The following is a 27,318-nucleotide window of genomic DNA, read 5'->3' as shown; positions in this document are numbered from 1 at the left end:
CACCTGTAACCCTGAGAACTGAATTGAGTATGAAAATTGATGGCGAGATGGACAAATTATTAAACTTATTTAATAAGAGGGAGAACAACAATGGCCATTTCAATAAAGAAAGGTGATGTTTACATGCTAAAAAAAAAACAAAAAAAAAAACAAACAAAAAACAGAAAATAAACAATAGTGAATGAAGACACCTTTTATCCTATAAAACAAGATGGAACAAATGTGAAGTAGCACTAAATGCTGACCCTTCTTTAGAGATAATCCAAAGTTCAATATAACAGACTTAATGGCATCTTAATGGTAGGGAAAAGATAAGAAAACCACTCAGATCTGCCACAAACAGACTCAGTGAAAGTTATAAAAGCATTCAAATCAGTTCCGACTGCTAAACATATCTGATCACTTACTTTGCAATGTTCAGGGAGTGCCTAATTAAGCTTACCACTGTGACAGAATTCATAGATGAGAAACCACTATGTCTGCGAGAAACAAAAAAGAACTATAAAATATATTCACTTCTAATTCCATGCCTCATTTATTTCTTTAAGTACTGGTGTTGGATGGGCTCCACTCGCAAGATAAATGGGGTAAAGTTTGAATTGACGGATGAAATGCAAGCTAGGTAACAGGCAATTAAAATCTAAACCACAGACACCTTTATTTTTCCCTGGGTAAAAAAAAAATAACGATAGCCCAGTAATAGCTTTAACTACTTTAATCTTAATTTATATCTGACAAATGGTCTTTTATTTTATGCATTCTTTTCTATTTCACAGTAAAGTTGAATTTCAACCAAATGCATTTCATGCTAATCTATGTTACATTTCTAGCACCCAAAGTACAACATATAGCCTTATTTGCGTTTTTTTGCTTTCCAGAATGCATACAGCAACAGAACCATTTGAACAAAATCATGTTAATGGTCAGCATTACAGTACGACTTAACTTTGTTACCTACAATCTTCATCTTCACTTTCTCTCAATGGCACCTAATACTTAAAGGAGGGTTCAAAGGGTTTCCCAGTGGAAAAGTTCATGCTTCCCATAGCATATGAATGCAACATTACAGTCAATCTTAAAGGTAATCCTCTATGTGCACTTCAGTTAGTAGAGACACACATTAGCCATCTTAAAAGACAGTACTATAAAAATCTTGCTGCTCCAAAGAGAACTGTGAATTTAAAAAGAAAAATGCTGCTTTTTTCAGAACATATAATCCTAACTGTCATAATAGTAGCTATCTAACCAGAGGTTGTTTCTGGAAATGGTGTGAACACAAGATATCAGTCTGAAAAATCCCCTGACTTTATGTAGACATCTGGTATTACATTACACTAACTGGAGACAATAATCTACATATGTAAAAGCTCTATGCCCAAGATGTCAGGCATTCTATACAGCGCCAAGATGGAAAAACACACAAGGACAATAGCTGAATTGACGGATCTCATCTTGAAGATTAATGAGAAACATTAATACATGGTCTCCACTGGTCATTACCAAAAAATACTTGCACACTAGATTAATACTGATCTTTATTTATTTTTTTAACAAAAACTGAACAATAGTTATGAAAAAAATCACCTAATTTACATTATTAATATGGATAATAGGCAAAACCATACTTGGCGAACTAAATTTTTTTAAAGTTTCTATCATTACTAAAATAAATACTGCCGACAGATCAAGTACTACTGAAGAAAATTAAACTACTACAAGTGTATTTGTATTAAAATTATAAACAAACGTATAATCAAGTGTATTGTGGAAGATGTGTTAACACTTCACCATGTGGTCAAGTAAGTGAGGTCAGCAGAGAGATTTTTAATTTTAACCAAGAGATGACATTCATCTGATGTGTGTGGACAAAAATAATTTTGAGAATAGAACAAGGAGGAAAGTTATGAATGTGACCAGTCGTGCTTCACAAAGATAGATATATATAGATATATATGGAGATATAGAGATAAACGCGGATAACAGACAACAAAGGAGATCTTGAATTGTATTTCGTATTAAAACGTTTACAGTTTTCCGTTACAATAGCTTTTGCAAAGACAATTAACAAATCACAGAGACAAACATTCGAAAAAGTTGTTTTACTTAATAGAGCGAAAGAAACGAAATTCAATCACGGGCAGTTATACACTGGGTTAATGCATATGTAACAATCCCCATGAAAGTAACAATCTGTTTAAATTCTACATTCACATCCCCATATGCAAGTGGCAGAATCACAAAGAGGCTAGCGCGTAGTGCAGGCCGAGAGGTTGGCGAGTGAAGACCCCTAGTGTGTGTGTGTGTGTGTGTGTTTTATATATCTCCATCTTACTAACCGAAGGTTGTAAACCGGATATGGAGGCAGGGCGCTGGGCACATCGAGGCGCACGTGCACTGCCGCCCGCCACAGAGCAAAAAAAGAAACGAGAGGATTCGAAGGTAGTATTACAGTACGGACGGAATCCCCACAGGTCCATGCCGTGACAACGCGCTTGCGAAAGGAGTCACGGCTCAAACCAACTGTGACAACGCGCGCGCCTACAACGCGCTTGCGAAAGGAGTCACGGCTCAAACCAAAGAAAACACAGAAACGAGACTACGACCTGTGAACTACACCTGGGGTAAAGCGTGCACGCCAGGTTGTACAGCTGCCCGGATGCGACCGCCCACACCACCGCATATACCTTCCATGATATGTCTTCACGCAGCCGCTTCCCACCGAGGCGCATATTGCGCTGTGGCGCTCGCCCCACAGTCCGACGCAGCGGCTTCCCAGAGTCAGTAGGTGGCCCCCAAACAACACAACCTATTCAAGCAGTCGGTGTCAACGAAGGCAACAGACTCACGTCTCCACAAAATGAAACCGCTTTAGTACAGATATGCTTATTGGATTAAATGACATTTCCCCAGACGCACCCGCCCTCCATGATATGTCATCCATCCACATATCGGACGGAACAGAAACTGATTGCCATTCTAGGATTTCCGATTCGCTGACGAATTGCGGGGTTACTTGTGTATGTATATAATATATATATATGAGTGAGGAACAAAAGTATTTGAACACCCTGCGATTTTGCAAGTTCTCCCACTTAGAAATCATAGAGGGGTCTGAAATTCACATTGTAGGTGCTTTCCCACTGTGAGAGACAGAAAGTAAAAAAAAAAAAAAAAAAAATTCAGGAAATCACATTGTATGATTTGTACAGAATTTATTTGTATTGCACTGCTGCACATAAGTATTTGAACACCTGAGAAAATCAGTGTTAATATTTGGTACAGAAGCCTTTGTTTGCAATTACAGAGGTCAAACGTTTCACATAGTTCTTGACCAGGTTTGCACACACTGCAACAGGGATTTTGGCCCACTCCTCCACACAGATCTCCTCTAGATCTGTCAGGTTCCGGGGCTGGTGCTGAGCAACATGGAGTTTCAGCTCCCTCCAAAGATTTTCGATTGGATTTAGGTCTGGAGACTGGCTAGGCCACTCCAGAACCTTGATATGCTTCTTACGGAGCCACTCCTTGGTTATCCTGGCTGTGTGCTTCGGGTCATTGTCATGTTGGAAGACCCAGCCACGACCCATCTTCAGTGCTCTGACTGAGGGAAGGAAGTTGTTGCTCAAAAATCTCACAATACATGGCCCCATTCATCCTCTCCTTAATACAGTGCAGTCGTCCTGTCCCCTTCACAGAAAAGCACCCCCCAAAGCATGATGCTTCCACCCCCATGCTTCACAGTAGAAATGGTGTTCTTGGGATGCAACTCCTCCTTCTTTTTCCTCCAAACACGGCGAGTGAAGTTTAGACCAAAAAGTTCTATTTTGGTCTCATCTGACCACATGACTTTCTCCCATGCCTCCTCTGGATCATCCAGATGGTCACTGGCAAACTTCAGACGGGCCTGGACATGTGATGACTTGAGCAGGGGAACCTTCCGTGCATGATTTGAAACCATGACGGCATAGTGTTCTACCGACAGTGACCTTTGAAACTGTGGTCCCAGCTCTCTTCATGTCATTGACCAGCTCCTCCCGTGTAGTTCTGGGCTGATTCCTCGCCTTTCTTATCATCTGTGATACCCCACGAGGTGAGATCTTGCATGGAGCCCCAGTCTGAGGGAGACTGACAGTCGTGTTTAGCCTCTTCCATTTTTTGACAATTGCTCCAACAGTTGATCTATTTTCACCAAGCTGCTTGGCAATTGCCCTGTAGCCCTTTCCAGCCTTGCAGAGCTCCACAATTTTGTCTCTGGTGTCTTTTGACAGCTCTGTGGTCTTGCCCATGGTAGTAGTTGGAGTCTGACTGACTGTGGGGTGGACAGGTGTCTTTAAAGAGCTCAGACAGGTGCTACTAATTAAGATTACTAAATGGAGTAGAGGTGGACTTCTTAAAGGCAGAGTAACAGGTCTTTGAGAGCCAGAATTCTTGCTGATTGCCAGGTGTTCAAATACTTATGTGCAGCAGTGCAATACAAATAAATTCTGTACAAATCATACAATGTGATTTCCTGAATTTTTTTTTTACATTCTGTCTCTGACAGTGGGAATGCACCTACAATGTGAATTTCAGACCCCTCCATGATTTCTAAGTGGGAGAACTTGCAAAATCGCAGGGTGTTCAAATACTTATGTTCCTCACTGTATATATGTACATGAATATATATAGATATGTACATGAATTTAATTACTGAAACAAATTAGAATTTCATCAAAAATTAATTTATTGAGATACAATAAAATAGAATATCATCCAAAAGTTAATTTATTTCAGTAATTTAATTCAAAAAGTGAAACTCATGTTATATAGATTCATTACACACAGAGTGATATATTTCAAGTGTTTATTTCTTTTCGTTTGGCTGATTATGGCTTGTGTATTGTATTGTTTGGTTGCTGAAATGATCAGCATTTTATTACATGTTCTTTAAGTCCAGTATTAGAGAGTACTTTAAACATTTAACATAACTCTTATATTTCCCTTCAGTATTTTAGCATAGATGATATTGCCTGTTGGGGATATCATCAAGCATGCTTTGCCACTGGCATTCATTCCTACCATGTCCATATCTGGGTGTGCAGATGCATAGCATCATAGTTTACAATTTTATATACAACAGGTGGCAGACAGACTACAGGGCAGCCCTTGTGAAGGAAAACTTGTGCAAGGTTTGCACCCTTTTTCCCATAAAAATAAGCTTAGGAAGCACCACATGATAGTTCCTACAATAAAGAAAAACTGCTTTTAACCCCCACTCAAAGAATGTATGGATTTACTTTAGGTTTCTGCCTTGATCACGAAACTTTGAACTCTGCCTTTGAACTTGTTTCTGCCTCTGCTTACACACTTTGATCTATGTGTTGCTTTTAAACTGTGATGTATTCTAAGGTCCAGACAAAAGCTAGACACTGAAATTAAAACATAAGAATCACATAACAATGGTACACTATAGCATAGCTAATGTAATTCTTTAAGAACTCATTGCTGTGCTAGGACTTAGACAAAATGTCTTCTTCGAAAGGTGTGAACTATACAATAATGAATTGGCAAGACCACTCATACAAAGTTACCTCAGTGACAATTGTGGGTTTTTGGGAATGACGGCAGTTCCACAAGGAAGAACAGAATAAAACTTCATTACAACACTATAAACGACTTAGCAATATATACAGGAAGTGTAACTTGTATTTACTCCTACTGAAGGTGACCTCCATAGTAGGAATGGCTTTTTATCTCATTTAATAAAACTAATTTTATCTATTCCATCTATTGGCTGGATATTTTATTTTCAGTCTGTAAAGCCGATGCCTGTATTGACTAAACTCCAAGTACTACATACATAACCTTTTAAGTGGTTTGAAGATGCACACATTATTATTATGCAAGGTAACTTGTATAGCAAGTTCAAAGATGACCAGTGCTATTAGGGCAAGTTCTTTTCATTACTGTAAGTCTTTTCTTACTGGACAGCCAACTAAAAATCATAAAATAGACTACAACACAAGTATCTGTATGAAAAGCTGGAACTACATACCTATTAGTTAACTAAAACACCTTGACACACTGAATGGTGTCCTCTAGTTTACCAAACATCTTATGTTCTTATGCAGATGTAAACAAAGCTCCACAGTATTATACAAGTTAAGAGTCTTGTTTCCAAAATATGTCAATTTAAAAGACCATTTTTATTGTAATTAATCTAAATATAGTAGTGGCCAAATGTTTTGGCAGTGACACAAATATGTTTTGCAAAATTTGCTGCTTCACCATTTTCAGATTATTTTTTACATGTTTCTATGGTATACTTGAGAACAACTATAAAAATTTCATAAGATTCAAAGACTTCTTTTGGCAAATACATAAAATGTAAGTGAAAAGAGTCAATATTTACAATGTTGACCTTTCTTCATAACTTCTTCAATTTGCTCTGGCATGCTGGATATCCACTTCTGGGCCAAAGCCTGACTGATGGTGATCCATTCTTGCCTTTTTATTGCTTGGAGTTGATCAAAATTTGTGGGATTCTGCTTGTCCACCTGCTTTTTGAGAACTGCCCACTACCCAACTTTCAATGTTATGACCTCTGAGCCACTTCATTATCACTTTTGCTTTGTGACATGGTGCTTCATCATGCTGGAAAATACAGAGATCATCAGAAAATTGAACCTGGATTGTTGGAAGAAGTTGCTCCTGGAGGACGTTTTGATACCATTCTTTATTGATGGCAATGTTCTTGGGCAGAATTGTGAGTGGGGCCACTCCCTTGGATTAGAAGTAACCCCACAAATGGACTGTCTCAAGATACTTCACTGCTGGTACGACAAGTTCTAAACAGTCAGAAGGAGAATTCATCCAAAAAAAAAAAAAAAAAAAAAAAAAAAAAAAAAAACTTTGCACCAGTCTTTTGTTGTCCAATCCTTGTACTTCCTTCAGAATTTCCGTCTGTCCTTGATGTTTTTCTTGGAAGGAAGTGGCTTCTTTGCTGCCCTTCTTGACACAAGGCCGTGTCCAAAAGTCTTTGCCTCACTGTGCATGCAGATGCACTTACACCCACCTGCTGCCCGTGCGGAGCAAGCCTCTGCACAGGTGGCAACACAATTCTGTAGCTGACTCCTTAGGAGGAGGTGGTGGTACTAGCGCTTGCTGGACACTTTTAACTGATCATTTTGTGTCAGGTCCAAAATAAGTAAAAATGGGTTTTTGTATAAAGTTAACTTTTTATGCTAATAAATCACTTTGCAATGAATTAATATGCATCTGATCACTCTGCACAATAATATAACTATATGAACTGCCATCATAAAAACTGAAGCCGCATGTATTGCAAAATATTTGTGTCATTGCCAAAATTTTGGCTACTACCATATATAAAATTGAATTTGTCATGATACGAAAAACCACTGTGCCTATTATAAAAAAAAAGTTATTTCCAGTATAAAATAACTTTTCAAAGATTTTTTTACATATAAATATCTAGAAAAATTGGAAACTGACAACCTCATTAACATTTGCCATTATCAGGTGAAATAATAAATTAATACCACTACATATCCACTAGATGGCTGTAACAGATCAATAGTGCGACTTACTGAGATTGCTTGGAAGGAATATATATATATTTTTAAATCTCGTTTCTTAATTCTTTACATATTAATTATAGGACTTTCAAAAGACTCAAAATAACAGCAAGTATCTATTGTAGCATTTAAAAAATTGCTTCAGTGCTCATTTTTCAAGTTATCAATTTTACGGCCTACAATACTCTTCCGGTTCACTCTGGCTTTTGACAAATGGCCACCAATGGGTATGGCCAGAGATGTGGCCTAATTTTCCTCGAGTCACATGTGTTATCAAGATGGCAACTTAAATGTGCTGGTGAATGCTCCAAAGCTGCTGAACTGACAAAGATGGCATATAAACTAAAGGAGCTAACAACACGAATATAAAGAATTTTAAGAGGCATCTTCAATTAGGAAAACATTAATCAGTAACAGCCTGTAAACTGTTGCATTTGAAGTAAGGATGTGATGCTTGTTTTTTTTTCTGCTCATTGCAATGTTTTTTTTGTAGTCAATAATTAATAATTTTATCAGAGGGCCAGTTTTCTTCTCTGTTGTTAAATCAGGGGCAATATTCTTTAGCACTAGAGCTCTGTCACTTCCTGGATTTTTTAAACCCTCACTACAAAATATGCTGCCTTGGCTGAGATTTTAAAATTATACTTCATCACAATTACTGTACAATTTAATGTGCTATAACTTTTAAGTGCTCCAGAGCATGCATTTAGTACGCCAGGGCTGAATTTTGCAGAGTAAAAAGAGCATGCTTCACAGAAGAGAACATTGACATGCTAGTCACTCTTGCAAAAAATTTGGAAATTATAAAGACACTGTAGTCTATAAAGTGCAATGTGCACAGTTTGCATTTCTGTATAGCTTTAAGTGTGTTAGTAGTCTGTTATTTTTCTGAGGTTGATTTACTATTTACAAGAGATAGGGCGGAGTAGTGGCTCTGAGGCTAGGGATCTGCATTGGTAATTGCCAGTTCGAATCTTGTAAATGCCAGCAGTGACGCCACTCTATTTGGCTTTTGAGCAAGCCCATTAACCTACAATTACTCTGTCCTGGGTAGGATGTTAACCTGCATCCAGCCCTGCAAGCAGACCTCCATCTTACAGGGAAAACTTGAGGGTTGGTAGCAAGATTGACATGCCAGCCACTGGGGGAAAAAAAAACCTCGCACTGTTCCGCTCCATTCGAACTAGTGTGGTGCTGAGGTGTCACCTGCTGCACCGCTACGCTTGGCTCCTAATTTGGGGCCATCATCATCAATATTCCATTTTACTTGAATACTTATTTTAATATTTTACAAAAGATTGCACTACTTATTAAACTAATATTTAAGGACATTTAAAACATTCAATTTTACTACTTCAGTAACAGTATTTGTTTTTATCAATGTATAAAAAAAAACAAACAAAAGCTGACCAGATTTAAACTTGTTTACAGAATTTTACTGTTACCTTTAACAAAATACTGCACAACTTGAAGTATTTGCATTTAATAACTAAAATTTATAGTTTTCAATGTAAATATTTCAATGCATATTGAATTTGTAATGTTAATTGTAATGTATTTAAATACTTTTTTGTCAAGTTACATAATATCCTATTTATAAACAGGACACCCACCCATGTCACATAATGCAGCATTGCCCAACCTGTGGGTTGCAGCCAACATCCCCCTTCCCAACCCCACAGTGGCTCAGCAGATACGCCACAAAAAAAGACCCCACACTCTGACAATCAAGCTTAATTCACTGAAGAGAAGAACATGATGCCAAACATTCTTAAAGAGTCCAGCTCAATTCACAGATAGAGTCCAGCACTGGACCTCCAGAGCTCCACACAGAGCAAAAGTCAAATTTGACTGACAGTTATACTGACCCTAGATTCGCCCACAATGTCTATGTTCTATAGTAATAGCCTTCTTGAGCACCGTTCCTTTCCAAGTAGGCAATGAAAGTCAAGTAAATGGAGTGTCATAAATTTGCAATTCAACTGGCTGTTCAGAGGTACTCCTGACTCACAATTTCTGGGCCACAGCCAGAAGAAATGCTGTGTTTTGCTGCCCTTGTCATGAAGAATGACATAGATGCAATGTATTTTGCAAATTAAAAAAGCGAAGTCGGTTGTAGCATTACTTCTATAGGAAATTGACCACATTCCCCCCCCCCCCCCCCCCCAAAAAAAAACATTAAAAGAGTTCATTCTAATGGATTTTGATGTGTGTTTTTCTCATTTTATCTTTAAATTTAATTGTTTAAAATGCAATGAGTGACCTAAAATGGTGAAAGTGTAAGCAGTAAACTGCCGGAGATTTAAAGTTTTGAAGTTTAGGTTAGCAAAAACGGGAAAGAAAGGAAATTTCATAATATTACAAGTGGGCCTTTTTTCAGGGAACAACTAACAGGTGACAACCATAGATGCTCTACAGCAATGAAAGCTAATTAAGCCTTGCAAGTTGATGCACACAATTTTCAGAGGTATCAAAACTTCTGTTGATTACTTAAAAACCCTCTGTCTGTCTTAAAGCAGAGCTGGAACAGATTGTATTACTATACTCTCTCCACCCTAGAAAGTTGTAAATTCCAGTGATAATGGCAAGTAAATGGCAAATAGTCTAGGTCCATTGCAGCAGAGTCTGCAACTTTGCAACACCACTAACAAAATAAGACTTGTCATGGTAGACATGTACTAACACCAGATTAGCATGGGCTCATCTCCAATTTATAGTACACTGTTACTGATCCAAACTGTTTTTTTTTCTCATTTTGCCTAACAGGTAAAGGAAAATTAACAGAAATCAGAAAACTTTATAAACCCTGCAAAAATTCAGCAGACTCAATTTGTACATCATGCTTGTTGGAAGACTTTGGAGATAACATGTAAGTTCCCAAGCATGCTTTACATAAAGGCAAAACTGAAGAAATATATGCTTGGTTTGAGTAACGGTACTGCAATTGCACTAAAAGTATTGGAAATTTTGACAAAAGTATTTTTGTGACTTCTCCTCAAGTCAAGGAAAGGATACCGTGAGCCAGAGAATGCAGATGAACAGGAAAAGAACATTTTATTTGGATGGAAGATTCAAAACAGGGAAAGAAGTAAGGATGGTGCGGGACAGAATGGATTCTAAAGCAAAAGTGTATTGAACTACACAAGGTTTCCCCACTATTCTAGCCTTGAGAAATGCCATTACCAAGCAGTGCTGGCTGCTAATAAGTTTCTATTACAAGGATTGTCATTATACAACAGGTGATACAGAGGCACTTTACCTATCCACTCTCTTGCAATACCACTCTTGGCCTTTTCTCTGATCCAGAAGACACCGCTTTCCCTTTTGTTGTTCTCTCTCTCTCTACAACTTTTCGATGAAATGACAGCTGACCACTTTATCACACTCCTGCTTCATGTTCACCATCACCTCTCTCTCATCCCTCTCCAGGCAGCCTCCTGTCCTCATTTATTATTTAGGCTGCTCATAGTCTGTCATTGCTTCTGTTGGCAGTCCTCAATTGCATAGCTAGCTTGCGATGTTACCTTCCTACTCTGTCTCAGGGCTGCACTGCCACATGTATGGTAGCTCATAGCTGACTCACAACAATATTAATTCAAGTCATAAGCCAACAGCTTTAGGGAACTTTTTAAAGTAATTCAGTTATATTACTCATTACTTGTTATAGAGTTACACATTACAACATGTAATGCATTATAAACTGTGTGCTACTTTTCTGTTACTTTCCTTCTTGTGTATGAAAAACTGTATTCTGTTCATTTATTATTAACAAAATGAAATTCTATAGGCTTACTGTTCAATGACTATAAATATACAAAATATTCCCGCGGATAAGTTGGGACTTGATTTTACCGTATAATTTCTGGTATTTTATAATGTATAAGTCGAATGCAGAAAACTCATGCTATTTGTCCAAGAGATTATGATATGCTAACACCTACCCGAGATAGTAACCACGGAGCACACTGCCTTTTTTTTTTCTTTCCTATGTATTGTGCCTATGTGACCACACAGTAATACCCAAACTATTCTGAAGCAACGTTTGCACTGATTTGTGTTTTTTTGTATCTCACACCCTCATGAGAAACTGATGCAAGATTGGAGGAGGCAAGAAGATGTGTAAAAAAAAAAAAACAAAAAACACTTAAGTGTCACATTTTTGAACGAATGTATAAGTTGGGGTCTGATTTTATGATCGATTTTTCGGGTTTACCCGACTTATACGCGAGTATATACGGTACTTTAATCGAATATTAATCCAAAAAACAAAAGGTATTAAAGAAAACAAAATTCTTCTAATAATTACAAGCTGTCATATTATATTGAATTTCCTCAGTAATGTACTTACGAAAAAAGAGCATAACAAAAAAAGTTTCACCATTTTTCTTAATAAAAAAAATTAATTTTTTCAAACACTGACTCGATTGAAATTGCCAGTTAATCACTGCTTAAATGTAAACATATATAAACTTATAAGTTTTAATATTTTTTACTCATTAAAGGCATTACAGCTTTTTGGCTGTTAATAAATACATTAACTATACTTATGTAAGTTTTCCTAGTGTACCAGATAATCATTCCTAGGAACATTGCCTAAGACACCATTAACCAGCTAGTTATATTGAGCTGACAATTACATGCAGATAAAATAAATTTCACTTTATTTGAATCAGAAAATTCCATCATATTAGGTACAATACAATAAAAAAAATCAACAGATGCCGTCTGCCCGAATCAGACAAAACAGAAATCTTATACATGCCAGCTATTCATCCTGAAACTTGATAAATCTGCAGGCAATATAGACATTACCTTGTATGCTTCAAACCCGCAATTAAGAGCTATGCGTTGCTTTTTCCCACCATATACTTTCAAAAAGGCAAACACAGCAACAAGCCACCAAACTGATGGAACAGGAGTAGGACCTCAGAAAGAGTGTCAGAATGTTAGCATCATTAGTGACAGACCAATCCCTTCATCTTATTTAGCCAATATAAAAACATTAATTACCTTTATTAATATAAAATGAAATGCCTAAATATACATACTGCTGGGTGTTTTCTGAATTCTACTTATTAAATGACCAAATTAATGCTGGTATTTCTTAAAATATATCATTAAATATCTTTACTACTATTTCCATTAGATTAGTTTTTTGTTTTCATGAGATATATTAAGCTAAAATGTGAAACATTCAAAAGTGCTATAAAAGAATTAAAATATGTTACACTTTAAAAAGATTTTTTTTTATTTGTCTTAACAGGCAGTCATTGTCCCTCCTTCATTCTGCTTATGAGGTGTGTCTGCTTACTATCCTGTTGTCAGGCACTCAATTCCTAGCAACCAAAAGGCTCCAAGGGCAAAAAAGGATCTACCTGGAGAACTGAGCAGGTTTTCAAATTCAAACAGTGCTGCTCTGTTGTTTACAATTATACATAATCTGTCCCAGTCAATGAAACTGAAGGAAACAGATGATACCTTCAAATATCACTTTAACACATGTGAATGGGCTAACATATTCATGCTTACTAGGTCCAACACTAGAAGCACTGTAATAAACTCTACATGCTCACCCCTCTGACCTTTGTTTCATTTATTGCTTTCATTTCAGAAACTAGACACTGTTCTATGAATCTTTTCCACTGTATCTTGCGTACTCTATAAGAAAAGGACCATCCTCCCCCACACAAAGAAACACCTCCCCCAAAGAAAATACGTTACAGGAATCTGCATGTTCCCTCTAGTGAACAGAGAGACATGACAGCCTGACAACAGCATTAGTAACTGTGTGGATGATAAGGAACAGCATGCATGTCTTGCAGCAACAAACACTGCTTTCTTGTACAGCAATGAAAAAAAAAAAACACAAAAGGTTTCCTAATTCACGTTAGAAATTTTGGGAAGGTAAGGTCTGTGAAACTCTAACTCTTATTCCTGGTAGAGAAGCTTTTATAATTTCTCATTTATTGCATCAAACTGACTTCACTGCCTCACCATGAAGTGCAAAACCCTAAGGAAATGCTCTGTCTCTGTTGCAATCGACTCAGCACTCCCTATCTACTTTGTTACTCAAGTACTCATCGCTAGGTAAATGTCGATGGAAAGACAAGGCACATCATCTCTCATTTAGATGGGAGCTTTTTTTTTTTTTTTTTTTTTTTAAATTTATTCTCTCATGCTGATGTGGCTTTCCTACGGCAGTGGAAATGAATTTCCCGGATCTCTCCAAGGAGCTTATTTTAATAAACAAACCTCTATACCAGGAGGTAGACCTTAAATATAAAGGAAAAGTCATAATTGAGACAGATTTGGAAACCTACTTTTTAAATGCAATTCGGGGTAAGTGGATGGGTTATTTATATTTTTTCCATAGGTAAAAAAAAAAAAAAAAAAAAGTGTAAACATTAACTCCTCAAGTTAGTTTGAGGCAAGAAGAACATGTTTTGCATTTGCAGCAAGAGATCACAAAGAAATTTCATGGCTTAATGTTACTGTGAGATGAGCACTGCTCATGCCTAATGTACACCCTACAGTGATTCTGACAGTCTATCGGATGTGAAAATCTGCATCTTAGTCAAAGCAATGCACACACTTTCAAGCCCGCTGGCAGCTCTACAGCAACCGTTTCATAACTGGCATGCACGATTTAGGCACAGAGATTATGAATTATTATGATGACTGTTCTTGGCCATTGCTTTTATGGCAGCATCAGCAGCAAGACTCCATTTTGTATTTGAGAAAAAAATATTTAAAAAGAAAAAAAAAAAAAAAACAGCTCCTATAATCTTTAAGCTTATGACTGGTGTCCCAGTACGTGTGAAACATAAATGCCACTCAAATCAGTATCAGAGTCTCAACTCATTATAAAACAAAAACAAATAAAAACAAGAAACTGACACTGCTTAATACATTCCAAGTAGCCGAGGTACCTCATTGGTTTAAAAAAAAATGTACCTAGTTGTGCAACATTTAAATTATAGATTAAAATCTATACACTGTTAAGATTAGACCAAGCTTTCCATTCTCTCCCATTCGTATCAGCTCCTCTACTGGCTGTTCAACCCATGGTAAATCCGTCTTTTCATTCTTCTACGCTGCTCCTCCTCTGGTCATTTAACCTACTGTCCTTTTTCATGATATCCCAACTTCAATTAGATGTTACAAAGCAGAGAAAGAATCAAATGGCATGCTCCAGCTCATTCAATATTCACTCCTAATCACCCAATACTACTGCAGCATAAGCAATTCGGTCAGATCAGCTTCACTCAGGCAATCTGCCGCCCCATAAAGCATTTCAATTTAAAATTGTCTTAGATGTATTAAATAACTAAAAATGTACATTATTTATAGAATTATGAGGAAAACCAGTTCCACTCCATTATATCACACTCCACCAAGTTATAAGCAAGCTACCAGCAGCTTCATCATAGCATCAGGAATATACAAAGTCATTAAGTTTGATTAGCTTGTACTCCAGTGAGGCGCAATAACTGCTCAACAGATTTTGTAAACTTTACATTCAACTAAACTCAATTATAATAACCTGCCTTGTTCAAACCCACAAAACAAAGTGCATAAAAGAGTCCTTCAACAAGCACTTGAAAAACTGCAGATATCAAGATACTGAAGACAACCTATTTAACAAGCCCTTATTTAACCAGGGTGGTTAAGAACTGGTGTTCAGGCATGTATGAAGATTATCAGCCTGTATTTAAAGGTAAATACTAGAATTTTAAAATTAAAATTAACCAGATTTTATTAAACATATGCAGGTACAAATCAGACGTTTTATATACATATTTCCAGAACTAAGATGGATAAATAAAAGCATAGCCCATACTGATACTGAGCAATATCAAGTATGAATTACAGAAGATCTAAACCTATAGTAGAAATATTACTTATGGATATTTAACTAACTACACATATTTAAACAGGCAAGAATTACAAAAATACAAGGAATGAACATAAACACTACGCATAGTCTTCTGCCCACTATAAACCATAAATACTGTACATTAATGCTAAGCCAGTAAAAAAAACTTTGGAAAAGTTACTTAAATTTTACAAAACAAAAATTAAATCCGAAAAGAAATCAGGTTAATGATACTTTTATGAAATGTACAATTCAAAGAAAACTGAAGTCAGCAAGTAGATGTCACACACCGAATTAAATCTTCCTTCACTGTGAAGTTCTCTAATGAACTCTTAGGCTTTTCAGAGGTTTCCCACCTAGCAAACATCATGTATTGCTTCCTTTTTTATCTTTAAAAAAGACCAACTATCCACTGGGGATTTCATTTCCATGGCTTGATCTCTCATCCAACAAATCAATTTCTATGATAAGGCACTATAATTAGGTTTGCACAAACTTTGAAATGGGTTACGAATTACTAATTATTATAAATGTACTTGTAAAAGTCAAATAGATAATGAAACTACAAAACATAAGTTTCTTGGGATTTTAATTAAGATCCTTACTTTCTTAACATAACCATTAGTACTGTTTCTCCACTTTATTACGTTTTCTATCATAAAAAAAATGTGAAAATAATTAACTACCTGCTTATTCAGCAACAGTAGAAAAAGTACGTACATTGCAAATACAGCATTTGTTTCTGTAATAATAGGGCCAGGCGGCACGGTGGCACAGTGGGTAGTCCTGCTGCCTCACAGTTGGGAGACCTGGGGACCCGGGTTCGCTTCCCGGGTCCTCCCTACGTGGAGTTTGCATGTTCTCCCTGTGTCTGCGTGGGTTTCCTCCGGGCGCTCCGGTTTCCTCCCACAGTCCAAAGACATGCAGGTTAGGTGGATTGGCGATTCTGAATTGGCCCTAGTGTGTGCTTGGTGTGTGGGTGTGTTTGTGTGTGTCCTGCGGTGGGTTGGCACCCTGCCCAGGATTGGTTCCCTGCCTTGTGCCCTGTGTTGGCTGGGATTGGCTCCAGCAGACCCCCGTGACCCTGTGTTCGGATTCAGCGGGTTGGAAAATGGATGGATGGATAATAGGGCCAATGTGCTTTCACCCATCATGGGGTGGCAATAATTAGCTAAAAGATGTTTTTTTATTGCACTTACGATTTGAATTCCTGTACAAAAGAAATGGGTCCTGGAGTTGAAACTCCAGATCTTTGTTGATTGGTTCAACCAGATTTTTCATGTTCAGTCGATTCATTATGGTGAAGCCATGGTAAGGAGAGGCATACCTTTCAAGAAAAAACAGAGCAGTTAAAAAATGTATACTGCTTACAATAACTATGAACCCTTTCCTTAAACTATTAAAAACAATTATGTCTCAAAAGTACAAACATAAAGACTAAGGAAAGAATTTTCACACAGCAGTATTAATCATTGTAATACTGGGATGTCAGCAGGCAAACTGGAAGGTGAAAAAAATTACCGTACTTTGCTTCCACAAAAACTGTTATGACCTAAAATAATGCAAAACATTTCCTTAAGATCACTGCTTTAATTTTCAGCCATTTTTAAAATCAAAACAGAAAGCATCACTGAAAATTCTTTTTTTAGTGAGTCCGTATATTCCACATCACAAATATCACATAAACTGAGTTAAAATGACGGCAGGAATAGCACTTTGGTGACATCAAGGTTTCAGCAACCCCATCTTCATGCTTCATTCCCACTCTGCTTATCCTAATGTGTGTTGCGGTGGCAACAGGCTAAGCTGGATAGACGAGGCCATGAAGTTCATGAGGAACTCCTAGCCAGCCTTAGAACAGCAAGGACACTACCTTGCATATAAGAAGTGAGCAGTAATCATAGTACCATACCTCAAGGTTTTGTCCACAAGTGAGGGTAGAAGTGAATGTGATACTTACTTAATAACTTAATAAATCAGAGAACAGGAGGCAGTTTTGCTGATATTGTTTAAACCCATAATTTGGGAGCATGAGGTAAGTTCTTGGACAAAGTGTTTGCTTTACCTGTCAGTACACAACTGTATGTTCAATTATGGTCATAACCTCAAGGTATTGCCCAAAAGAAGGCGATCATAACAATAATGTCAATTTTATTTATTTATTTATTCATTTTTTTTTGATGGAACTTACCTGGTATAAACAAACAAGGTACCTTCGATATCTGTCTTCTCCTATTAAAAGATGAATGTTACAATTTAACAAATACAACACAGTGTCATCTCACCTCTATACTCGTAAAGCTTAATACCAGCCAGTACATGGATCAGTTATACCATGTTTATTCAAATATTTTGCAATTACAATTTTAATTGAAAAAGAAAGAAAAGTATGCTCGTCTTTCCCTTACTTTCCCAAACCATTTATCCTGTAATGGTATGGAAAATGAAAATAATCAAATGGCAATGCTTCTGCACAAATATATGCCTTGCAAACACCACAAGCCAATATTTTTGAATACAAAAGAAGAAAAGCCATATATATACTCTAAGAGGCGATATCTGATGAGAAAAGGAAAAAGGCAAGTGAGCAACTGTGAAAAATATTGTTAAGCATCATAAATTAGAAGTATTAAGTACTGATAAAGCCACATAGATAAAAGCCACATAGTTGAGAAGCAGCTGATAGGCACATTGCAGAAAACAACAATGACCAATACAAATACCTACTAGGTTAAAATGCTAGAAAGAAAACAAAACAACAGTTCATTGTTCAGTTAACCATCATCTGTGAATCTCTGTGTGAACTTACAAAAACTACGTAATTAGGAGAAGCTCCAACTACAAAAATGTGGAAACAATTGCCTCAAGCACATGAGTTTTCCAAATTTCATAAAAAGTCAAACAAATAATCTAATATAAAGGACAATCGAGCAAACGTGTTGTGGTAGACAGTATGGCCAATTAATTATTTTTCAATTCAACTGTCTGCATTAACAGACCAAATCAATCACTGAGCCAAAGCTTACTTTTTGGTTTACTGGTAAAAATCTTTTTTGAGGTGGTATATTTGTTAAGTTAGAAGTTTAACACACTCCGTAGCTTTATCACTGGTGATTTGAGGTTATTATTTTGAAGATTGGTCTTTCTTAGTATAATTGCATTAACCCGGGAAGCAATATTTTAAAGAAAAAGTGCTCTCTGAAACGAGGTCACTATGGAAATTATTATTGACTTCGCTAAGCAACGATGGGATGAAATGGCATCATTAATGTTAAATGTAATTCAGAGACATAAAGGTAGAATGTACAGTTGCTTGAACGTGATACAAGGCAAAATAATACTTAAGAATGGGAAAATGTACAAATGGGTTTGTAGCGCGTGCGGCTTTAAAACCAACGCCGATGAAAAGACTAGTCTGTTAACCATAAACCATAAAAGGTGGGTGTTAAAGTATGAAAACAATATATTAGTTCATTAATGTGGGAGGAATAATACCGAGTGGACAGGCAGTTTTCATACGACAACAACACAGCCAATGGCGCACCGTTCTGGATTGGTGTACAAAAAGCCACAAGACAAAAAGGCAGGACTTAACGACAAAACGAAATAGCCAAGCTGCTTTTTAATGTCCTCTCGGGAACGTGCAGAAATTAAGACAGGGTGGCAATATTCGCAAGACGTAATCTCAAAGAGAGAAGCGTTTAGTAATCAGAATTAGGAAACGTCACCGGCATCGAGGACCCTAGTTATCAAACAAATATAAAATAGTTTAAGATAAGTCAAGTAGCGTTGTGGCTTCAGGCGATTTTAGGGTTAAACCGAAGCTTTCCACCCGGGCTGCGCGGTTTTTAACTGTAATGTGCCACCTCTCCGGCCGCTCACCGGACACCTTGTTACGGTCTATTTCGCCGCTTGGCTTTGATTCCGCATCTCCCTCGGTTTCTTTATCCATTTCTGTGGCATCGCACAGCCAGACTTCTTACCCATTCGTTTGCTTTGGCGTTGAAAGTGTACAGTGCTACCTGACCGGTAACGTCAACAATGTGGCTGATGTATGGATCGTGTTGTTTCAGTGCCGCCAAGCTCATCTCGTGTCCCGCTTTACTCAGCGCCTCCATCTTGGAAACCGAACGCAGGGGACCGACAGCGGCGGAGACGCGTAAGGGCGCACCTATCAATAGCGTCAGTGCAACTGCAGTCATTGCATAAGAGTTCCGGCGGATAAATGTTCCGACGAGGTCCTCATCTCTCTGCACCGCGTAATTCTTTGAGATGCGGGCCGTTTTGGCATGAGCAACCCTCGTTCCCTGACCTTATCTCTTCTTCCAAAAACAGTGAAAAAGGGAACTTGATCAGGTAGCAGTTGGAAGAACACTAACAAATAGCGTGAATGTTGTCAGTTTTTCGTTTTTAAGCTTTTCAGCAGTAAAAAGGCACATTTTTTTACTTTGTCAAAAAGATCGTTTGTAGCGGATGCAAGGTATATAGATCTCCATGTTGAATATGAGTAAAAGATCTAGTACAGATGACTTTAAATACAACAAAACTAAAAATATTTGTACACACATGATTTAATTATGTAAACAGATTGTATTATACTATATGAGCCTACCTTGGCTTTGAGTAAACAGAAGGTCGATGTCAAAAAATATCTGATGTTGTTGACAGGCTGGCACTTACGTCTTTTTGGAACTGACATCTTTATGGTTTATTAGTAAAATTCTAAAGGTCATTTTGAGAGAAAGTGTTTTAAATGCAGTGTGTTGCTTGCTAAATTATGCCTTTCTATTCATAATATTTTTTTGTTTACCTTTTGTAAAATTGAAGCCGGGCAGTGTTGTGGTGTAATGGTTAGGTTTAGGTTTAGATAGATTTTATAATCCCAGATGGAAACTCGTTTGCAGCAGGAAGTATAAAACAAAAAGCATTGTTACACAGACAGCAGAAACATAAGCCAAGACGCAACAGCTGACGACCACTGTTATCATAAATAGGCTATACATGCTCAATTTTTTGTCAGAATTCAGCAGCATCCCTACAAGTGTCAGAAACACGTATAGCTGGTAGGAGTAAAAGACTTCTTAAATCTGTCGAACTTTACCCTCGGGACCCGACATCTGCATTCTGAAGGCGACAGTTGAAATTTAGAGAAAAGAGGACGGCTGTTGTCTGAGAGAACTGAGTTCTCCTTTCTGCCTGTTTGTAATACGGTCCAGTGACAGAGGTCTGCTGCAGTGTTATATAGATGGGTTGCATGCTTAATGCAAAGGTTGCAGAACCAACATACTGTACAGTCATATAAAAAAGTTTGGGAACCCCTCTTAATTCTTTGGATTTTTGTTTATCATTGGCTGAGCTTTCAAAGTAGCAACCTCCTTTTAATATATGGCATGCCTTATGGAAACAGTAGTATTTCAGCAGTGACATTAAGTTTATTGGATTAACAGAAAACATGCAATATGCATCATAACAAAATTAGACAGGTGCATAAATTTGGGCATCCCAAAAGAGATATGACATCAATACTTAGTTGAGCCTCCTTTTGTAAATATAACAGCCTCTAGACGCTGCCCTCCTATAGCGTTTGATGAGTGTCTGGATTCTGGATGGAGGTATTGTTGACCATGCTTCCATACAAAATCTGTCCAGTTAAATTTGATGGCTGCTGAGCATGGACAGCCTGCTTCAAATCATCCCATAGATTTTCGATGATCTTCAAGTCAGGGGACTGTGACAGCCATTCCAGAACATTGTACTTCTCCCTCTGCAGGAATGCCTTTGTAGATTTTGAACTGTGTTTTGGGTCATTGTCTTGTTGGAATATCCAACCCCTGCGTAACTTCAACTTTGTTACTGATGCTTGAACATTATCCTGAAGAATTTGTTGATATTGGGTTGAATTCATCCGACCCTCGACTTTAACAAGGGCCCCAGTCCCTGAACCATCCACACAGCCCCACAGCATGATGGAACCTCCACCAAATTTGACAGTAGGTAGCAGGTGTTTTTCTTGGAATGCAGTGTTCTTCTTCCACCATGCAAAGTGCTTTTTGTTATGACCAAATAACTCAATTTTTGTCTCATCAGTCCAATGCACTTTGTTCCAAAATGAATCTGGCTTGTCTAAATGAGCATTTGCATACAACAAGTAACTCTGTTTGTGGCGTGAGTGCAGGAAGGGCTTCTTTCTCATCACCCTGCCATACAGATGTTCTTTGTGCAAATTGCGCTGAATTGTAGAACAATGTACAGATACACCATCTGCGTAAGATGTTCTTGCAGGTCTTTGGAGGTGATCTCTGGGTTGTCTGTAACCATTCTCACAATCCTGCGCATATGCCGCTCCTGTATTTTTCTTGGCCTGCCAGACCTGCTGTGTTTAACAGCAACTGCGCCTGTGGCCTTCCATTTCCTGATTCCATTCCTTACAGTTGAAACTGACAGTTTAAACCTCTGAGATAGCTTTTTGTAGCCTTCCCCTAAACCATGATACTGAACAATGTTTATTTTCAGATCTTATGAGAGTTGCTTTCAGTATCCCGTGCTGTCACTCTTCAGAGGAGAGTCCAAGGGAAGCACAACTTGCAATTGACCACCTTAAATACCTTTATATCTCATGATTGGACACACCTGTCTATGAAGTTCAAGGCTTAACGAGCTCATCCAACCAATTTGGTGTTACAAGTAATCAGCATTGAGCAGTTACATGCATTCAAATCAGCACAATTACAAGGGGACCCACATTTTTGCACAGCCAGTTTTTTACATTTGATTTAATTTCAAACTAAATACAGCTTTGCTAAAAATCTTTGTTCGGTAAACACCCCATTACTCAGATGTTCCTAGGAAATGAAAGACATACCACTTTTATCTTTTTTGTTGAAAGTAAATTATTATGTAGGCTGAGAGGGGTTCCCAAACTTTTTCATATGACTGTATACATTTACATTTCCTTATTTGGCTGACACCTTTATTCAAGGTGACTTATAACATTTAACTGGTTACATTTATTTTGTTTTTCCAATTGGAGCACAGGCAGGTCAAGTGATATAAATGCAAATGTAACAACTGATTAAGTAAAAAAAATTAAAAATTCATTATGGCTTTGTCCACTTCAAAACATCTGAGTTTCCTAAGAAAGCAAAGCTATTTCTTCCCCTTCTAAGAAATTGATTCTGTGTTGAAATCAAAGTATAACCTGTTATCACTAGATATTTCTAGTGCTCTACGATGTGCACATTCTTCTCTTTTATTACTGTTGAGAGAGTGGGAGGAATGGAGCACAAGAGATCTACAACCCTATCCTTTGTCATAGAGATAGTTAGCTGTAAAAAGAAGAAATCACACCATTGAACAAGCTCATCAACAACAGATCCATGGCTGTCCTCTTTATCTTGTATACAATACACAATGACAGAGTCATCTGCAAATTTCAGGACATGTCTGTCCTTATGTGAACTAGTGCAGTCATTTGTGTATAAGAAAAAACAGGCATTAACAATCACTATTTGTGTTCTGTTGCTTAAAAAGTCCACAACCCACCTACCAAGTTAGGGGCCAAACAGAAATGATAACTTATTACTTAAGTCTTGTAGCGTAGGGAGATTAAACTCAAATCTTCAGCCACTTACAGTCTATGTTTAAGCTTGTGTTCTTTCAATTTTTCTGAGTATTTTGGTTTTCCTCTCAAACCCCAAAGATGTGTTAAGTTCATTTCCAAGGCTAAATAGTTCCAAAGTGATTACTAGTTCAGTAAATGAGCTTTGCTGTGGATTTGCACTTCATTCAGGGTTGGTCCTAAATGCTGCGGAAGTTAAATTAATTTTTTAAAACACTTTTTATTGTGTATGACTGTTCAAAGTGTTTTATGTATATATCCATTTATTCATTTTCTGCATTGCAGGATATGAAGTGGAAACCAACAATGAATGTGTCTGTCCTCGATAGACAGATTCAGACTCAAACACACGCACAAACATACTTTATATAACGGGCAAATTTAGAGTTACCGATCAAGTTAATCTTCATGTCTTTGGGAAGCAGAAAGCAAACAATGTACTCACAAAAATTAATCCAAATTGACAGAGCCTAGGCTTGGATTTGAATCCAAGCCTCTGAAACTGCAAGGCTGTCTAAATCTCCACCATAATATTTTTGTTATGTGTCCACTATATTACAGTGATAAACTAGTATTCTTTGAAAACAGCTCTGTTAAGCCATATTTTATTCCTGAGGGCTTACAAGATCAGGATACAATGGAACATTGACCCCCTAATCAGGGAATCGGAACCCAGTGTGCAATTGACAGGCAGGGATACTCACCATTATACAAACAAGGAGCAGTGACTGATGGGTCAAAATTTGCCAACCCACAGAAAGTTTCTCTATATGCAGATGATACGGTACTGTATATATCAGATCCACAACATACTGTGCCTGCAGTCCTAACAGCACTAAAAGAGTTTCAGAAGATTTCTGGTCTCAGAATCAATTTGAATAAAATTGTGCTCTTTCCCGTGAATTCTCAAGCTTACAATATTAGATTGGACACATTCCCTTTTATCATCGCAGATCAGTTTAAATACCTAGGGGTAAACATCACAAGTAAGCATAAAGCTCTTTATCAATGAAATTTTGCCATCTGTATGGAAAAAATTAAGCAAGACTTGCATAGAACCCTTCATCTCACTTTAGCTGGAAAAATTAACATTGTTAAGATGAATATCCTTCCTAAGCTTTATTTTTATTTCAAAACATTCCAATATACATCAATCGATCATTTTTTAAGAAATTAGATTCAACCATAACCTAATTTATTTGGCATTCAAAACATCCACGTATCCAAAGGGCGACCCTACAAAGACCTAAGGTGGAAAGCGGCATGGCTCTACCTAACTTTCAATTTTATTACTGGGCAGCAAACATATAAACCACAAAATTCTGGACACAAATAGATGAGCATACACAGGTCTGGTCCACAACAGAAATAAAATCCTGCAGTACTTCTTTATATTCCTTGCTTTGTACCCCAGTAAATACAAGTTATCACCAATATACTAACAACCCAATTGTGCTTCATTCACTCAGAATATGGAACCAATGTCGGAAGTACTTTAAGATAGAGAACCACCTTTTTCCACTCTCACAAACGTATGCAGTTTTTAATATCTGGAAAACATTCAGGATTAAATCACTTAGGGATCTGGAAATAGACAACATCTTTGCATCCTACGAACAATTACATTCCAATTTTAACTTCCAGCAACACATTTCTTTCACTACCTTCAAATCAGAAACTTTGTTAAACAGAACCTGCCCAATTTTCCTCACCTCCCACCTACCTCTATACCGGAAAAAATATTGATCAGTCTTGAGGACTTGGACAGCATTTCTGTAATATATAAAACCTTTTTACAGTCCCTCCCTTTCAAAGATCCAAGAGGACAGTGAGAAAAGGATCTCTCACTCAACATCTCGGAAAAGGAGTGGAAGGTAGCCGTGCACAGAATCCACTCGAGCTCCATATGTGCAAAGCATACAATTATTCAACTCAAAATTACATATCGAGCGTATCTCTCTCGTTTAAAATTGTCCAAAATGTTTCCAGGGAAAGATCCAGCCCTGTGAACGCTGCAATCAAGTTCCAGCCTCATTGGGCCACATGTTTTGGGGCTGCACCAAATTAACATCATTCTTGACCAAAATGTTTAAATGCCTTACAGACACCGTCTACCTTGGGAACAAAAAAAAAATGAAAAAACTAGTACACATTTTTTATATAGCCAGTGGATCTATGCTGAATGGAAGTAAACAATAATAATCTTCAGCATTTATTATTTTTTAAATAATAGAAACTTTATTTACTTTGAAACATAGTATATAGAATAAATATACATGTAGTTTAATTTTCTTAAACAATTATCAAATTTTTCAGCTACTAGCTGTTGGGGAAAAAGTAAATTTGTACACACCAGCACAATTGAATGCAAGAAATAAAACCTTTTAAAAGTGCATATGTTTAGATGTTAGTTTTCTAATTAGGCATATAATTTAGAAACTGAATGAAAAATGACAAAAAATAGCCAGTCAAACCTTTCAGTCCTTTTATTTTCTAATTCTGCTTTTTTTTCCATTGCAAGGTCAAGGAGAGACAACATCTATCCGGGTAGCAATGAACTAAATGCAGAAACAAGTCCTAGACAGGATGTCATTCCATTGCAAGATGCAGAGCACACTTACTCACTCACAATAAGCTAAAATAGAATATCCAGTCAACCTTAACAACATGTTTCTGGATTGTGGGAGGAAACCTCATGAAACTAGTGTAGACAGGGGAAAGATGTAAAATCTGCAAGAAACGCATCAAACCAGGGTCAAAATACTACTTGCTGTGTCACAGGGCTACATTACATGTGACAGATGTTTTGAGGTGATAGAAATTACAGTTTTGTAATTTAAAATTTGAGGTTGAAGATCATTCTGTATGAAAGATCAATGCATTTTAAAACCCTGTACCAGAAACAAAGGAGATAACAAGGGAACAGCTTGTTGGTGAAATGTCAGTACACTGAAGGGCACACTCCCCTACACCTTCCAAATTAAACCAATGACACATCTTTATGCTATGGGAGGACACTCGGGGAGAACCTGCATATTCCACCCAGAACAACTCAAGCCAGGTTCCATGTTCTAGGGGGCATCAACAATGCCAGTCATGATAATCTGTTCCAAGTATACTTTCACATACTGTGAACACACATTAATTATTTTATCTTTTAATCTAATTTATGGTCGTGGGTTGTCCAATCCTATCCCAATAGCAGTAGGCGCAGGTCAAAAATTACCTTTGGACATGCAGCCAGTATATTGATGGGCTAACTCACATAAACACGTGGAGCACTTGCAAACTCCACATAGACAGTGACAAAGTCAAGATTCAAACCTAGTTTCCTTGAGCTAGGAGGCTGACATTGCTAACCACTGCATGAATATTCCACCCTTATTATTTTATTTACTGTGTTAACAGGTTTGTAGCTCAATCGCTTAATTTCAGCCTGCTTTCACAGGTGACATTTGCAGAAGCAGTTAGTCAAGAATGGTAGATCAGACTTTCCTAACCCTAGCAACAATCTCCAGCACTTCTTGGAAATTTCCAAGGTGCTTCCAAGCCTGCTGAGAAATATAATCCCTCACGCCTGCACTGGGTTTACCCTTGGGTCTTCTTAAAGTGAAGCACACCTGATAAAACTTCCACTAGAGTCACCCAGGGACCTCCATGCTTAAACTAACTGAACTTGGAGACTGTGAATCTAGACTAGCAGCAGTTATGTACCAACAGAATATTTTGTACTGTGGTTTGAAATCTTTATAATTTAATAATGAGTCTCTTAGTAAAGTTTCAAATATTTTGTAACAATTTATTTTGTAAGTATTAGTAAAAATACCAGAACATGTTTTAAATTTCAACCCTTTTAGTGACTTATTTGACAGAAAGAATATTTTAATGTCTTCAGTGTAATGGTCCAAAGCAAATTACAATTTCAGTTTGTGAGGAAAACAAAAATTTCACTGTGCAAATCATACAACTTGTACTGTATACGGTGTCCTTCTATACCAGTTACTCTTTGGCAAAAAAAGACAAAAAACTCACCAAACTTGCCAATGTTGTGTACTGCACTTTTATTACAGTTTATGTGAGTTCTAATGGGGAGTCAAAGGGGGCCAGCCCATCTCATGATCCATTCACACATCCAAGTGGGACAATTTAGAATCACCAGTCAACCTGACATGCATCACTTTGAGATATGGAAGGAAAATTGACAGACAAAGGGAGAAGCTGCAGACTCCACACAAGTAGTGATTGGA

At 37.4% G+C, this 27,318-nt stretch overlaps 1 protein-coding gene across 3 annotated transcripts in view; it reads right to left on the bottom strand.

Moving 5' to 3' along the window:
• dcp1a (decapping mRNA 1A) overlaps positions 1-19,616 on the bottom strand; it is a 61,847-nt gene extending 42,231 nt beyond the window's left edge. For all 3 annotated transcript variants that reach the window (XM_028824345.2, XM_051921099.1, XM_051921100.1), the window contains exons 1-3: positions 19,437-19,616; positions 17,645-17,685; positions 16,653-16,780 (exon numbers count right to left, since the gene is read on the bottom strand). In XM_028824345.2, coding sequence (XP_028680178.2) covers positions 16,653-16,780; positions 17,645-17,685; positions 19,437-19,571 — 304 coding nt within the window. In that variant the 5' untranslated portion in view covers positions 19,572-19,616. The remainder of the gene's footprint in view (positions 1-16,652; positions 16,781-17,644; positions 17,686-19,436) is intronic.
• Between the last annotated feature and the right edge of the window lie 7,702 nt (positions 19,617-27,318).

Source organism: Erpetoichthys calabaricus, chromosome 18 (assembly GCF_900747795.2).
Source record: "Erpetoichthys calabaricus chromosome 18, fErpCal1.3, whole genome shotgun sequence".
NCBI classification, from domain to species: domain Eukaryota; kingdom Metazoa; phylum Chordata; class Cladistia; order Polypteriformes; family Polypteridae; genus Erpetoichthys; species Erpetoichthys calabaricus.
Note: the sequence above shows the minus strand (reverse complement) of the source record. Positions and strands in the feature narration are given on the sequence as shown.